This window comes from Aspergillus luchuensis, chromosome 3, assembly GCF_016861625.1.
Source record: "Aspergillus luchuensis IFO 4308 DNA, chromosome 3, nearly complete sequence".
Taxonomy (NCBI): Eukaryota; Fungi; Ascomycota; class Eurotiomycetes; order Eurotiales; family Aspergillaceae; genus Aspergillus; species Aspergillus luchuensis.
The window spans coordinates 2,586,612-2,602,369 of record NC_054851.1 but is presented as its reverse complement, the minus strand read 5'-3'; the positions used below and the strand labels follow the sequence as shown (position 1 = coordinate 2,602,369).

Here is a 15,758-nt window from a genome sequence, read left to right as displayed (position 1 = left end):
AGCTTTCCCTCCCCCGCCCACTAGAACCAGTTCCGCGGAAGCTATCGTTGCCGCTTGAGCTTTCATTGCGACTCAGTGACGTGAAGAAAACACAACGCGACTCTCTCTACACCTTTAATAATAATGGCTACGGAAGAGAACGAGATCAAGGATGAGCGCCTGCAACACCAGGAGGAGGCTGGTGATGATGAGGTACGTTTTGATGGCTTGCGCTGAAAACCTGACGCTTGGTGCTTTCTTTTGCTGGTTTCTTGGCTTGCTTCTATTTGACTTTACGATTTGTCTTTCACTGGATCCAGCTAATGTGCCATTTCTCTTTATGACTCTTAGGAGGAGATTGCGGCGATGAAGAAACGGGTAGCCGAAATGGAATCCGAGGCAGCGAAGCTACGCGAGATGCAAGCCACACTTGATCAGCAATCGGAGAACCTGCGTGAGGACAAAGAGGAGATCGACGCTCGGAGTATCTTCGTCGGCAACGTGGACTACGGTGCCTCTCCCGAGGAGATTCAGGCACACTTTCAAAGTTGCGGCTCAATAAACCGTGTTACTATCCTGCTGGACAAGTTCACGGGTCAGCCCAAGGGGTATGTTGCAGCGCATTCATCTGACAGGCAGGGAATTACCTATGCTGATATGATTTACAGATACGCCTATGTAGAATTCGCGGAACCCAGTTTAGTGGCTCAGGCCCTTGTCCTGAACGAGAGTGTCTTCCGTGGCCGGAACCTAAAGGTAAGTCGCATGATTGAGGCCATTGATCGATTGAATGATACTCATACTCTGTGGTTTACAGGTCGTCCCCAAGCGTACCAACCTGCCCGGCATGAGCCGCGGTCGTGGACGAGGTGGATTCCGCGGTGGTGGTGGTCGGGGGTACCGTGGCGGTTTTGCGCCCCGTGGAGGCTATCGCGGTGGCTACCGTGGCCGGGGTCGCGGCTATGCGCCCTACTAAGGGCATGGTCTGCTAGGAGGCGAAGCATGCGAGCGAATGTTAGGTGCAGACTCGACGCGGCATCGCGGTGGCGACGTCCGGTGCGACGCACAGGTCGAGGTCTGAAATGCACACATCTCTCTTGATCTAGTGAGGGAATCCTCTGGAGTTTATTGGACTGGGATGTACTTTGTATGATAACCCTCGGGCAATCTCGGACTGCGCCAGATGGGTGGAGCACTAAAGTCGCTTGTTTCTTGTTGTGATATCATAAAGCCTACAGAGAGAATTTGCTTTACGACAGGAACCGTCAAGAAAAAGAAACTAGTCAAGAGGACGGACAATTGGGAATGACGGTCGTCGAACAGACAGAATAATGGAGCTGCTGTGAGTTCAGCAAAAAGAAAGAGAAATATGTGGCTCCTAGAAAATCTATGTAGTAAAAGGCAGCAAGGCATTGGAATTGGCGATGCCAATAATAATAATAATACTGTAGGGAGCAAGGACGGAAGAAAACAGGGAATCACGTCATGAGAAAAATAGACATAATATAACTGAGTAATAAAAATCTACACCAATGAAGGACGGGATACCCAGCCAGAACAGCCCTACACTAAAACCCAATTACTATCAAGTACAGTGGCTTGGTCAATCACTATCGGCAAGGCCGGCATGATGTCGCATTTGGAGAGGGAATATCAAGCATCAAATAGTAAGCGGGAAAGGGGGACGGAGGAGCATCCAATCTCCGTCAGCAAGTTGGGAGAGAGAGTCTAGAAAGGCCGACCCATGCGAGGCGCTGACGAGTTTATTTCTCAGAGCGGAGCAAGAGAGAGGGAATCATATCGCTTTTTTTTCTTCTTCTTTCCTCCCTTGGGTGTTGTGCCCCACTGTGCTTGTGTAATTGACTGTAATGGTGTGAAGATATCATTCATTGATTGGTAAGTTTTAAGTTGGAAGAAGGAAGAGAAGGAGATGAAGAGGCGGGGGGGAGGGAAGTGCAATTTTCCGTGGGAAGAATTTGGCTGCCTTGGAGGGGGGCGGAGGGAGGGATATAGAATATGATTAACTCCAGTATGTGAAAGATAAAAGTAGGCATCTACGTACTTTAACTATTTAATCTCTAATTGAGAGAGTATCAGTATTGAAAATGTGACCGCGGGGCTGCGTTTTTTGGGCGGAATTCCGGGCAGCCCAAACGATCGGAGGGAAATCATCGATACTATCTAGACTAGACTAGACTGGTTACTGTAGCAAGTTACTAAGATTAACTTATTGTCTAGTATCGGATTGAAGGAAAGAGATCGATTGCATCTTCTGTGTTTATATCGGTAGAGATCGATCTATCTTTTTTTTTTCTAGAGAGAGTCGTGCTACTTACTACTAGATACTACTACTACCACTACTACCACCACCACTAATTACTCCATGACTCTAGTACATACAGAGACTAGAACAAGTTGTGCTTAGCTGCTTTGACGTTTCTCTAGTCAGTAGTTAGTTAGTCGCTCGTCCTTCTCTTTCCCTCCCCCTCCTTTCCCTTTCTCGCCACGACCATCGGAACAAGCACCAGGAGAAAAACCCACCGTTCATCCTCTGATACTCCGTGGACTCTTCCAGACGGGCATCGTTCCCAAACTAAACTTGACTAGCACACAAACGGGATACCCGTTAGTTTACTAGTAGAGGTAGAGGAAGAAGAAGAAGATCCGCCTTTGCCCGCGCCAACCTTTCGCTCGTCTCTCCCCTCCTCCCTGTTGCTTCCGGGTCAAAGTCCCACGACTTTGTCTCTGTGTGTGTGTTTGTGTGTCTCTGCCTTGTCTGCTTGACTAAGAAGTACTTACTTACTTAGTTAACTAAAGTTAGTTACTTAAGTGACTTACTTAGTAACTTCTTAAGTGGTTGCTTTGCTGCACCTCCCGGGCGAACCCCTCGCGGCCCCGTGATTGGCTCCCAAAGCGCAACGTCAGGACTGCCCTGCTCAGCCCCAAACTGGCCTGCGAGACTGACTGGAAAGACACTATCGACGACTGACTGCCCGCGCCTCCTCCTTCTCCATCATCATCTAAACGCCTTCGCTCGGCCCGTTGGTTATCGTCACCCTCATCTTTTATCGTCTTTACTTTTTCTCTCTCTCTTTCTGCCCCCCGTGCCCACCTCTCTCTCTCCTCTCCCCTCGCTCTCCACCCTCCACCGTTCGCTTTTCCCTTCAACCCCCCCCCTCTCCTCTTCCCCCCCACGACTTTCGCCTGACGCCACTTCCCTCTCCCGCTGCTGCTTGGTGTCCGTGCCTGTCGACGGCGGTGGATGCGCACGCCGCGATTTACCTTTTGAGGCTTGTCCGGATCGGCCGTTTTGCTGCACTTAGAGGCGCGTCATTGTCTGCCTGTTCCCTCCCTCCAGGATGGGTTCCAACCTGCCAGCGTATGTGCATACCTCGGATCCTCCCCTTGCGTGATGTCTTGAACATCAACGTCGTGTGTTTTGTATGTGCGTCGTGCTACCGACAGATTGCTAACCATCGATGACTTGCAGGCAACCAAATCTTCGGGTCACAAGTAAGCTTGATTCGGCGGCGAATCCTCGACGGCCTTGATGGGATATGGTGGAACGATGTGAGACTGACTGGTGTGTTCGATAGTTATCGCAGCGGATGGGTTATACAAGCGCGATGTCTTCCGTACGTCCCCGCATTTGATCTACGGATGACTGCCAGCTGACATTTGCTTCGTCGATAGGATTTCCCGATCCCTTCGCTGTGGCCACCGTCGGGGGTGAGCAAACCCACACGACGTCGGTGATCAAGAAGACGCTGAACCCCTACTGGAATGAGATGTTTGACCTGTAAGGACCCGCTGGATTGTCTGTCTTCGTGGACCGACACTAATCACCGGTCCATGCAGCCGAGTCAATGAAGACAGTATCCTCGCAATCCAGATCTTTGACCAGAAGAAGTTCAAGAAGAAGGACCAAGGTTTCCTCGGTGTGATCAATGTGCGGATCGGCGATGTTATAGATCTACAGATGGGTGGCGATGGTGAGTCACGAGATTGGATGGTGTTCACCCCCTCTTCCGGTCGTCCATACTGACAGCCGTCTCGCGCCATTTAGAAATGCTCACCCGAGATTTGAAGAAATCCAATGATAATCTTGTAGTGCACGGAAAGCTCATTATCAACCTGTCCACCAACCTCAGCACCCCCATCCCGAACCAGGCCAATGGCTTGCATCGTTCACATGCCCAGTCGTCGACCTCCAGTGGGCTCGTTCCCCAGGTTTCGAGTGCTTCGCATCCTTCCGTCAGCCCAGCCCAAGCCGAGCCGTCCGCCGCCGCGTCGAACGTGTCGCTCCATCCCCAACGAGTCCCCTCAACCACCCGGCCGACCAGCACAGTAGGCCCCGTCAATGGCGCCGCCCCCCCTCCAGCTGGCCCTCAAGGTTCTCGCACCAATCTCAGTTCCTTCGAGGACAGCCAGGGTCGACTACCAGCTGGCTGGGAGCGACGGGAGGATAACTTGGGACGTACTTACTATGTGGATCACAACACGCGGACTACCACCTGGACCCGGCCATCATCGAACTACAATGAGCAAACGCAACGCACACAGCGCGAGGCCAACATGCAACTGGAGCGCCGCGCTCACCAGAGCCGGATGCTGCCGGAAGACCGGACAGGGGCCAATTCGCCAAATCTGCAGGAGAGCCCGCAACCGCAACCGCAGCAGGCCCATACCCCGCCGGCCGGTGGCAGCGCCAGCGCTGTGTCCATGATGGCCACGGGAGCTACCACTGCAGGCACTGGTGAGCTCCCACCCGGATGGGAGCAGCGGACGACACCCGAGGGACGGCCCTACTTTGTCGACCACAACACCCGGACAACCACATGGGTCGATCCTCGGCGACAGCAGTACATCCGCATGTACGGGCACAATGCCAACGGCGGCAACACGACCATCCAGCAGCAGCCAGTGTCTCAGTTGGGCCCTCTGCCTAGTGGATGGGAAATGCGGTTGACGAATACAGCCCGGGTGTACTTTGTGGACCACAACACCAAGACCACCACGTGGGATGATCCCCGTCTGCCATCGTCGTTGGATCAGGGCGTGCCGCAGTACAAGCGTGACTTCCGCCGCAAGCTGATCTACTTCCGGTCGCAGCCCGCGCTGCGCATCATGTCCGGCCAGTGCCACGTGAAGGTGCGGCGTAACAACATCTTTGAGGATTCGTACGCCGAGATCATGCGGCAGAGCGCTTCGGATCTGAAGAAGCGGTTGATGATCAAGTTTGACGGTGAAGACGGTCTCGATTACGGTGGTCTTTCCCGGTAGGTCTCTTCCCCTTGGCTGAGAAATGGTGAAATACTGACTGAATAGTGAATTCTTCTTCCTCCTTTCGCACGAAATGTTTAACCCGTTCTATTGTCTTTTCGAGTATTCCGCACACGATAATTATACCCTGCAAATTAATCCCCATTCGGGTGTGAACCCGGAGCACTTGAACTACTTCAAGTTCATTGGACGCGTGGTCGGGCTGGCTATCTTCCACCGGCGCTTCCTCGACTCGTTCTTCATCGGAGCGTTCTACAAGATGATGCTCCGGAAGAAGGTGTCGCTACAGGACATGGAGGGTGTAGACGAGGATCTGCACCGCAATCTGGCGTGGACTTTGTATGTTACCCGTGATGTTGTTGAGGGCCAATTCTAACGCTGCGCAGGGAAAACGACATTGAGGGCATCATCGAATTGACCTTCTGCGTTGACGATGAGAAGTTTGGTGAGCGCACTACGATCGATCTGAAGCCCGGGGGCCGGGACATTCCCGTTACCAACGAGAACAAGCATGAATATGTAGAGTAAGTACTGTCTGCTACGTTGTTGGCATGTTGGCAAAGCTAATGAATTAGATTGGTCACGGAATGGAAGATCGTGAAGCGGGTCGAGGAGCAGTTCAACGCGTTCATGTCGGGCTTCAACGAGCTGATTCCGGCAGATCTGGTCAACGTGTTCGACGAGCGCGAGCTGGAGTTGCTGATCGGCGGTATTGCAGACATCGATGTGGATGACTGGAAGAAGCACACGGATTACCGCGGCTACCAGGAACAGGACGAGGTGATCCAGAACTTCTGGAAGATCGTGCGCACCTGGGATGCGGAGCAGAAGTCGCGTCTGCTGCAGTTCACCACGGGAACATCTCGTATTCCGGTCAATGGATTCAAGGATCTGCAGGGTTCGGACGGACCGAGACGGTTCACCATTGAGAAGTCGGGCGATCCAATCGCGCTGCCCAAGTCGCACACCTGGTAAGCCCCTATACTCACGCAAGATTACAGCGCATACTAACTCAGCCAGTTTCAACCGACTGGATCTGCCGCCGTACAAGACGCACGACGTTTTGGAGCACAAGCTGTCCATTGCCGTGGAGGAGACATTAGGTTTTGGACAAGAGTAGACAGGTGATGGGTGATATTGCATATGACCTCTAGCATCGACGCAAGGCAAAACATGGTGTCCGAATAACGTTACGGACTATGCCTGCGAGGAGACGATCCGAGAGGGGACTATCTCTTTTCGTCGATATATTGTTCGGTTAGCAGGCAGGGCGGCAGTGGGCTTAGTGAACTGTATATAGTGTATTATTGCGGCGCCCGCAGCCATTGGGCGAGGTGTATGGAGTAGAATGTCGAATACTTCCAATTGGCAGGATGTTCACCGATGTGTAGGTTTGGCCAGCAGCCAAGACGCACAGCATATTCCCATATTCGACGTTCCATGCCGAACTAATGATCGAAGAGAATCGGTCTGGAAACCTCCAAGTCATGTACCCAGAAGAGAGAGTAGTATATGATATATCGTACGCCACCAATAATCGGCGGGTCCATACCACACCTGCTCCGTACTCTAGATTATTACTATATGGATGGTAGATAGATATAAACCTGATGCCTTCCACGACAAAGTATCATACTCTTCAATCACTCTCATTTCCCAGATATATATTATATACTATACCCTTCTATCATATAATCACATTCTACCCACCACCAACACACCACCAATACTTTGACCAGAAGAAAGGACTGAAAAGAGAAAGAAACAGACAAAATGCAACTCAGACTGAACCTCATCTACCTCCTAACCCTGACCCTCGCCTCCCTCTCCGCCGCCTCTCCCGCCGCAGAAACCGGCGCAGCAGCAGCAGCAGCAGGTACAGATTCCGGCGCACAACCCCCAGCGCCGACCTCTACTGGCAGTAGTAGCAGCGACAGCAGCAGCAGCAGTCCCTACCAACAATGCGCGAAGAAGTATGCCTCCATCCCTGTACCCCAGAAAACAATCCCACATATATACACCAACGAAATACTAATGATGATAATGGAAATAATAGTATCCTCGACGCATGCCTCTCCCAAATGAAACCCCAAATGGACAAATGTTCCCAGAATGATTGGTCATGTCTGTGTACGCAGAGCAAGAATATGCTTACGTATGATACTCCTTCCTCCTTCCTCCTATCCCCATGAGAATGGAATGTGTAGGGGATAGCATTAGCATACTAATGGTGTTTGTCGATGTATAGATGCTACAATGACTGCCCCTCCGACCCAAATCATACCTCGGCCGATCAACAGAAAATGGAGTATTGTAATGCGGCGGAGGCGAATTCGCTGTATTCGACTTCTACTAGTGTGAGGTCGTCGAAGACGGTCGTGAGTAGTACGTCGTCACAGACGAGTAGTAGGACTGCTGTTGCGGCGGCGACTTCGTCTGGGGCGGCGGGGAGTGTTAGGGTTGGGGAGGGGGTTGCTGGGGCGGGGATGATGGGGTTGGCTGGGTTGGTTGTTGCGCTGGTTTAGGGTCTTACTTACTATACTACTGTACTACTGTATTACTATGTAGTAGTGTAGGATGGTAGGGTTGAGGTGTGGGATGTGAGTTGGGAGTTGTGGTAATAGGTGGGGATGGATGTATGTTAATGTTATGTGGTGGTAGGGAAGGGTGGATGTAATGCTACTATTTACTTATTTATTATGGAGGCTGGATAATGTATATGTATAATGCATTGCAAATGGGTATATGGTATATGGGTATCAACAAAAATATCTCTCAAAAATCGACTGTATGCGTTTCCTCGCCCTCCATGCTCCTACTACCACTGCTCCCGTGGTGAATGTCCCTACGAGCATCCATTGGAAAGGTCGTTCGGAGAAGACGAAAAATGTGCTAGTTGAGCCGTCATCGATATCGATGTCGGTTAACTCCTGTTCGTATCAGTTAGCTTCGTACTTATATGCCCAAAGGTGTCGGCACTTACGCATCCCTCAAACCCCCTCGTCACGCCCATTTCATTCCCCTCCAAATCCACCGCCATCAGGCGGAAATATCCCTCTCCTATCAAATCCACCTGCGTCTCGAATCCCTCTTTCGGCGTATACGCCACACTCTCATAATCATCCTCGCCCGCACTGGAATTCCTCGCCCGCTGCAGCACCCACCCTGCAATATCCGTCGCCCCGTTCCAGCTCACATATGCCGTGTCACCCGCCTCGTCGACCGCCACATCCGGCGGCACTCGCGGCCGTCCAACCCAGTGGAACTTTTGCGCGCGGTACGATTTGATCCATCCCAACCAGAAGAAGACGCGCGGCCCCCAGTGAAAGTCGCACAGCACTTCGCCGTCCACGGTGAACTCGGTGTACGCTGATGGCTTGCCCCAGCCGATGAAGACATGGCCCGTCCGGGGAAGCACCTGCAGGCTGCCCTGGGAGTGGCTGCTAAAGGAGCCGGGACTGTCGTAGACGTGCAGGGTGTTGGCTGTCCAGTCGTCGAAGTTCAATTCGATCATGAACCCGCGGGTGTGGTCTCTAGTGTTGAGATGCTCGTGCGCTCCGTTGTCGAGCAGCGTGATGATCGTCTCGGATTGCCAGCGTGCGTCGTGCTGCCAGGTAATTCCCGTGGCGGACTTGTCCGGGGATATGTCCTTGAAGGTATTGCGCTTCCCGCCTAGCACCCAGAGGATCTCGCCCCAGGGGCTGATGCAGGTGACGGTGTGCATGTAGCGGGATGAAACGAGGTAATTTCCGTTGGGGTGTTTGTCGATGCTGTTGATATGAAAGAAGTCGTAGGCGTCGTGGGCGGTTGGGGCGGAGCCTTTCTCGCCGAGGGGGTAGTAGGATTCGTCGATGTCGTAGTAATCGCTGGCTCGCCATTCGAAGAGCAACTCGCCCGTCGCAATGTCTATCTCTTGGAAGAGTCCGTCGTAGATCCAGCCGTCTTCGGGTCCGTCGACGGAGGAAAGGTCTGCCTCGCAAATGTCGTAGATGGTCATGAGTGCGGTGCCCTCGTCGGTGATTTTGAATTCGTGCACGTCGCCGGTATATCCGTTGGCGGGGGATACGATGTAAACGACGTCGTAGGAGGAATTCAGCTATGAATGATAAGCTTCGATCACTACCAGTCAGTTATGCAGCTGCTACCTACCATGTAATATTGGCCGAGTCCCCGTGTGCCGTCGTCGTCTCCCGCCCAGAATGTCAGGTAATCCTCCCCCATGTAGCGTTGAACTTTGAGGTCCATGATCTGGCCAAATTCCCGCTCAGTCCATACCAAATTCCCCTGGCTGTCGTAGACTAGCGGCCCCGGGTCTGGGTATGAATGACCGCGAGGGCTAAGAAAAACGTAGCCCTCTTCACATCGCGGGTCCCAGCGCAGGACATTGACCTCGGGAGATTCCTGGTCAAACGACTCATATTTCAGAGTGGGATGAGGACCCAGAAAGCCCAGGTCATACCAGAGGCCATGCCATGAGAAGGCCGATGCCAGTATGGGCCACAAGGCCCAGAGAACCAGCAGCACGGCCATCTACGGCAGATTGAAGCAGCACGACAGGCAGGTAGTAGTCAATGGAAGAGAACTAGCCTGCCAGAGGAAGAAAGAGTCGTGCATGGTGACGGAGAAAAAGGCGATACGCTGCAAACGGAGAGAGCGAGTGGGCGCGGGCAGTTAGGAGGTGGGACAGAGCATGACGCGGATAGTCGCAAATCATGGACCGAAGCCACCCAACGAGCGAACGGGAGAGAGGTTAGCCGGGCCCCAGACGTTCGTGTGGATGCAGCGCTAGACTGGAGTGGGATGACAGATTCGTAGGCATGTTGGCATTTCAGGATGAATTGGTGGGAGGCGGATCCACTGGTGGCAGCGCTAGTAGTGGAGAACCACGCGGACGGACAGTTGAAAAAGCCAATTATAGTGGGATGTGATGAGAAGCATCCAAGGATTCGGAGTCGGAGAACCTTATCTGCGTCGGTCATAATAGACCAGGACGGAATGGAAATGGTACGGGGAATTGATATAGTAGACAGTTGAATGTGGAAGTTCTGAAAACGGATGGCGTTGCGAATGCGGCACTTGGATAGTAGTACTAGAAGAGAACGCCAACAGGACAGGTGACAGTTCGAGTACGTATGCTATGCACGCCACTGGAGTTGCAGATGGCGAAATGGATCATGATGGATAATAATATACCAGTTATCAGGCAGCATTAATCTGGCGACCGCGCAATCTCTGACTTCCCCGGCGGTTAGCTGTGCAGTTGCATCCAAGGATCGGTTTGCCATCGGAGAGAGAGAGACGATGCAAATGCCAACCGAAAACGGAATGCATATCATGCCAAGAATGATAGTATAGTTGAAGCAATTAAGGAGATGTTTCAGAGCCAAGAATGAATCCAGTTTAAACTAAACCCCTGAGTGTGACCCTACTCACGTGATCATTGCCCATTTCTTGCCCCAGAATCTCCTTCAATCTATAAACAGTGCTATTTGAGGTAGTATCAGGCACAGCAGTCCCCAGAAAAGAGCTACACCACTCGTAGCACCCAAGCCAGGCTGTCATCAATCATGGCAGCCATCTGCACACATAAATTCTTCACTTGGTATGGGCATAATATAGTTCTGCAGCTTCCTTGGCCCGTTGAAGTCTGGTATGTATGTATCTTCATCTCCCTTGTTCTAGGGTTCCCCCACAGCCAGAAATTCCCTTGTGGCGCTCTGTGGATTCATTCATCGTCGGGGAAACCTCTGGCATGATATTAAGCATGTATTTGATGATAATGAAAAGCTGAATCATTCGTATGCGGGTTTACACCGTCAGGAGCTTAGACCCGCCTTAATTTCACATATTTGCGGGGGCAACTAGACCATGAACAAAGATATTGCTGTGCATACTGGTTCATTAAATCATGCTTAACCAATCTCATTTACTTACATTAGGGTAAGCATGTATTCTATAGCTCATCTCGGTGGCATCTACACCCAAACAGGTGATTTATACCGAGTCCGAAGTGGACTTACGTATCTCATGCACGCCAATGGAGCAGCTGATGGCGAATGGATCCTAATCTCGCACTAAATGAGTACTTATCACAACCATCAATTTCCATATCATTCAATAGTCAACTCCAGACTACTTATCAAATCAAGCAGGATTAATCCTGCGACTGTCCAATCTCTTGCTTCTCCGTCTGCCTTCTCCTGTTGGCTGTTCATCCTCCAATTTTCTCTTTTCCCTTTTAGTTCCTTCCTCTTCTTCCTCCACCTTCATTCCCTCAGATCCCTTCTTATCACCACCATCCCCATCATCACTCTGCCCACCCTCCAACAAAGCATAATACCTCACCACCAACGCCACCTTTTCCACCTCCAACCCAGACACTCCCTTCTCTTTTCCTTCTAACCTTTCCCTCAACCCCTTCACCCCCTCCCATAACTCTCGATACTCCTTCATCGTATACTTGACATTCAACTCGCCATTCAACCGTTTATACACCCCTCTTTTGAGTCTATCTGCTGCTTCTGCCTCAGCCTCACCCTCCCCAGAGTCACATCCAGAAGTACTAGAAGATGGAACCTCCTCCATACAAACCCACAGGTACACATCATCGCTATAAAACGGTACATCTGCAGTAGAAGCAAGCGACAACACCAACGAAGCTGTAGCCACTCCCACGCCTCGTAACGCTTTCGTCAGGATATCCAACGCTTCGCTTGGAAACTTCTCCTCCTCATCACCTTCCTTAGACGTACGGTGGGTGGTGAGAGCCTTAAACGCCCTCCCCGTAGCATCCCTAACCACACTCTCTGAGTTCGAGCGTATCATGCCTAGTAATGCCGGGCGGAAGGTGCCATGTTGCCTATTCCCAAATCAGTACCATATTTATCATCATGTTATATATAAAAGTATAATAAATGAAAAGTGTAAGGGGGGCATACATTTTCCACTCCATCAACCTCACCAACTCGTCTTTCTCCAAGTATCCATACCCATCCTTTCCCTCCTCCGCCTGTGCTCTCGTAGCAACCACCCCCCGTAATCCCTCATACCTAAACCGGTCCAGCGACAAGAACTCATTAACTTTAGCAGTAATAAACTCTTCTTCTGCTTTGGATCTCGTGCCTGTTGCTGTCCAGGATGATTTCTGCTTTGTTTTTGGTGCTGCTGCTGCCGCTGCCCCTACCGGTTTGCGCTTGATCTTGGCGGCGGCTTTGCGGCGGGAGAGAAGGTCCACTGTTTTTGGGTATTGGGATAGGAGGTGCTGGAAGGCTTGGGGGGAGATGCTTTGGGGGTGGAGGTGGTTCATTGTACTTTGTATGAATATTGGTATGTTGGTTTTTTGCTGGAGGTAAGATGGGGGATGACGGTTGTGGTTGTTTGGGGATTATGGAGCTGCGGATGGTCTGGCCGCTTCCGAGCGGTAGGGTTCTTCCATATCAATCAATCTACAATCTAGTATTCCAAAAGTTCACTACAATGTAGGTATAATCCAAGCATTTGTTACAGGCGTCTACTAATCATCATATCCGCCATCGCTAAACCATCCTAAACCCCGGCCGCTCGCAAAATTCCTGACCGCAATTTATCAAGTACCTAAAGTCCATACATGAAGGAAAGGAGAGTATCCTCATACATTAAACACGTGCAATTCTATCGTTTATCGTCCGCTAGGCCGGCGCGGACTGTCCTTCTTGCCCTTGGCAGGGCTCGCATCTGGGCTCGCAAAGCTCACGCGCTTCTCATCCCGGCTGCGACTTAATGGTCCCAGTGAGGCCGACATGACCCCTTCTTTCTTCTTCTTGTTCCGGCGCCGGAACATGCCCATGTCCGACTTGGCCTCTGGCGCCGTCGTGGACGTCGTGCTGTCCTCGTCGTCTTCCACGCCAATATGACCGAAATCCTCCTCCGCATCGCCCGCCTCCGACGAGCTAGGCCCAGGGCTCTCCGAATCCGAGGCCGCTTCATAGTCGTCGTCATCACTGACGAGACTTGGCGCCTGGTTCGATTCGATAGTATTTGGGCTGAGGTTGGACGAGGGCTCGGTCCCGTCCACCTCTCGCAGCCCGTCAAGCTGCGGCGGCCGGGATACCGCTCCATAGGGAGATTGATATAGAACAGGCTTGGTCGGGGTCAATGACTCAAAGGGGAAAGGGTTGTGACTCGTTTTATCGAGCCCCTTGCGGCTGCCCGGGCGCTGGGGCGCAGTCTGCGAGGCCGTGGTCCGCATGGGTTGCCTGCCCGCACGGACTGCAGCTGCCTTCTGCTCGTGACTCATCGCTTCCGGTGGTGCCACAGACTCGCTGTCCGACTCGCCCTCGTCCGAAGAGTACTCGCCGAGGTCCACTGTTGTCTTTGCCTCCCCGACCAACCGATCAAGGTCCAGCCCCACGCCCCGGGACTGCATGAGAGACGACAGGTGAGGGGTAGCGGGCGAGCCCATGAACGAAGTATGACTCGAAGTGGCAGCGGCAGCAGGTGTGCCACGGTGGTTTTCCAACTGGGGACGGGCAGCCGCACGAGGAGTTTCCACCCCGGTCGATGCCCGTCGACTCGGGCAGGATCGCTTCCGGGGACTTGCGTTACCGCCCGCGGCTTCAGACGCTGAGGACGACGGTGTTTTAGATGATGGCTCAATGCCATGTGCAGTTCGAATCAGCGGGTGGACGAACCCGCCGGTGCCTGCTGTACTGGAGCTCTCCACCCGGCCGCCAACAACGGCGCCAGCCTCGTCGACTTCAACGGGCTTGCCAGACTCCATCGCCGCTGCATCATGGCTGGTGTAGTTCCGACTATGTGCAATGCGACAATGGTTGATGAATCCTTGGGTGCTGGAGAAATTGTCCCGACCGCAGTCCAGACACACCAGCTTGACAAGTACATTATCCGACTTTCGTCGAATAAGCATGGGACCAGCCTTGTCCTTGGGTGCTGGGTAGCCGTTGGGCAGAGCCTGGAGCTTAGCACTTGCCGAGCCGCGCTGAGGCCGTGTCTTGCCAGCCAGCGAGCCCAGATCGCCCGAACTCCCCCGCGTCGTGCGGCCTTCCATGAGAGGTAGCCCACTGAGAGGAGTATCGGGCTCAACTTCGCCACCGTCGAATCGAGGATCCGGTAGGAGCCATCTAGAGTAGTGGCGCGAGTAGGGACCCTCCACGACACCCCATGGCGCGGGCGACTGCGGCGCAGGTCCATTTTCAGGAGCCCAGACCGCGACACCCGTACCATTGCTGACCGACTGCGAATAGCCCGCCACCATGGATCCCGGATATGGTATCTCGGCACATCGACGGAGTTGTTCCAGCGCGACCTGGCATTTGGCAATCTCTTGATCGATCAGCCTGAGCTCATTGTGTTTCAACAACACCTCCAGACTCAGCTGCGCTTCAAGGGTCTCGCGTAGCGTGTCCGCGTCGACCTTTGGGGAAGTGCCGTCCTGCTGCGTTATCTCCGAGACATTTGTAATCGCGCTTTGACCAGATTGCGACGGATGTGACGACTCCGAGATCGGCTGGGCGCGACCGTCCGGCCCAGCTTGGTGCGACACCGTCACGGCGCTGGTGGCAGGTAGGGAAGGGTCTTGCTGAAGGCTGACGGGTTTTGAGGGCCCATCGTCGGCGCGCAGCTTGGTTGCGACCGGGGCATCTCGAGCGGGGGCGGAATCGCTAGAATCAGAGCGCTTGCGCTTCAACTGCGGTAATGGCAGGCCACTGACGCCCGAGGCGGCGCAGTGCGGCGAGGTCGAGAGCATTTTAAGCTCCTCGGCCATCACCTTGTTGCCCCCGATAGCAGAGGACCAAGGAAGCAGGCGAAACATGCCATGCGAGGTTGAGCGCGGAAGAATGTAGAGAGGCGGATCTGCGCAAATGCGACGGGAATGCGACAAGTTAGAGGCGCCACGTAAGAAGCACGGTACAGTCGAAAGTTGTTTGCCACGCAGACCCCATGCACCTGTGCATGCAAATGCGATCTAAATCCGGGGGGGAGAACGATGGAGTAAAATGAAGGGAAGAGAGGAGCAGGCAACGAGGGAATGAAGGTTGCCGCCGATCGGTCAGACGTCGTTGTTTGCGACCGGTGGGAACCCAGCAAGGGGGAGAAAGGAAACACGGGGGGAGCCCCAACAAGAAACGGATAGCCGGAGCTCCGACAGTGAAAGCATGCAACAAGGCTGCTGCGTGAAGACGTAAGATTATTGGATCAGACTGGGGGAAGGGAGTTGGAAGGGCAACTAGGATTGGTCGAAAAAGGAAGAGGGATATTGATGATAAGAGTCCGGGCTGTCTGGATCCCCAAGTATGACCAGATTAAGTTGGGGAGGGGAAGGAAGGAACAGGACAGGAGAGAGCGACCAAAAAGCCGTGAACAAAGACCAGCAAGAATAATAAAGACCGGTCGGAGTTCTGGAAGACACAGCGTCCAAACTATCAAGCAGAACCTAAAGAGGAACCTCCTTCCCAGGCAGGTCACATGCACGCCGGGAAGGGGAAGCCAGCTGAAGC

General features: G+C 52.9%; 6 protein-coding genes across 6 annotated transcripts; 3 read left to right on the top strand and 3 right to left on the bottom strand.

The window, feature by feature from the left end:
- Positions 1–123: 123 nt before the first annotated feature.
- On the top strand, positions 124–955 carry SGN1 (cytoplasmic RNA-binding protein; the record flags this gene model as incomplete). Its single annotated transcript, XM_041687442.1, has 4 exons — positions 124–192; positions 331–587; positions 648–735; positions 797–955. The coding sequence occupies 4 exons, from the start codon at positions 124–126 to the stop codon at positions 953–955; spliced, it is 573 nt and encodes a 190-aa protein (XP_041541326.1).
- Positions 956–3,338: 2,383 nt separating this feature from the next.
- Positions 3,339–6,382, top strand: AKAW2_30878A (NEDD4 family E3 ubiquitin-protein ligase; the record flags this gene model as incomplete). Its single annotated transcript, XM_041687441.1, has 10 exons — positions 3,339–3,358; positions 3,470–3,492; positions 3,576–3,614; positions 3,673–3,778; positions 3,838–3,971; positions 4,046–5,258; positions 5,308–5,601; positions 5,649–5,786; positions 5,838–6,233; positions 6,283–6,382. 10 exons carry the CDS (start codon positions 3,339–3,341, stop codon positions 6,380–6,382), a joined length of 2,463 nt encoding a protein of 820 aa, XP_041541325.1.
- Positions 6,383–7,035: 653 nt separating this feature from the next.
- Positions 7,036–7,787, top strand: AKAW2_30877A (GPI anchored serine-threonine rich protein; the record flags this gene model as incomplete). The annotated part of the gene is made up of 3 exons (XM_041687440.1): positions 7,036–7,235; positions 7,319–7,417; positions 7,511–7,787. 3 exons carry the CDS (start codon positions 7,036–7,038, stop codon positions 7,785–7,787), a joined length of 576 nt encoding a protein of 191 aa, XP_041541324.1.
- Positions 7,788–8,021: 234 nt separating this feature from the next.
- On the bottom strand, positions 8,022–9,792 carry AKAW2_30876S (arylsulfotransferase family protein; the record flags this gene model as incomplete). The annotated part of the gene is made up of 3 exons (XM_041687439.1): positions 8,022–8,192; positions 8,246–9,358; positions 9,412–9,792. 3 exons carry the CDS (start codon positions 9,790–9,792, stop codon positions 8,022–8,024), a joined length of 1,665 nt encoding a protein of 554 aa, XP_041541323.1.
- A 1,614-nt stretch (positions 9,793–11,406) lies between these two features.
- On the bottom strand, positions 11,407–12,568 carry AKAW2_30875S (uncharacterized protein; the record flags this gene model as incomplete). The annotated part of the gene is made up of 2 exons (XM_041687438.1): positions 11,407–12,121; positions 12,201–12,568. 2 exons carry the CDS (start codon positions 12,566–12,568, stop codon positions 11,407–11,409), a joined length of 1,083 nt encoding a protein of 360 aa, XP_041541322.1.
- A 351-nt stretch (positions 12,569–12,919) lies between these two features.
- AKAW2_30874S (uncharacterized protein) lies at positions 12,920–15,073 on the bottom strand (the record flags this gene model as incomplete). Its single annotated transcript, XM_041687437.1, has 1 exon — positions 12,920–15,073. The coding sequence occupies one exon, from the start codon at positions 15,071–15,073 to the stop codon at positions 12,920–12,922; it is 2,154 nt and encodes a 717-aa protein (XP_041541321.1).
- Positions 15,074–15,758: the final 685 nt, after the last annotated feature.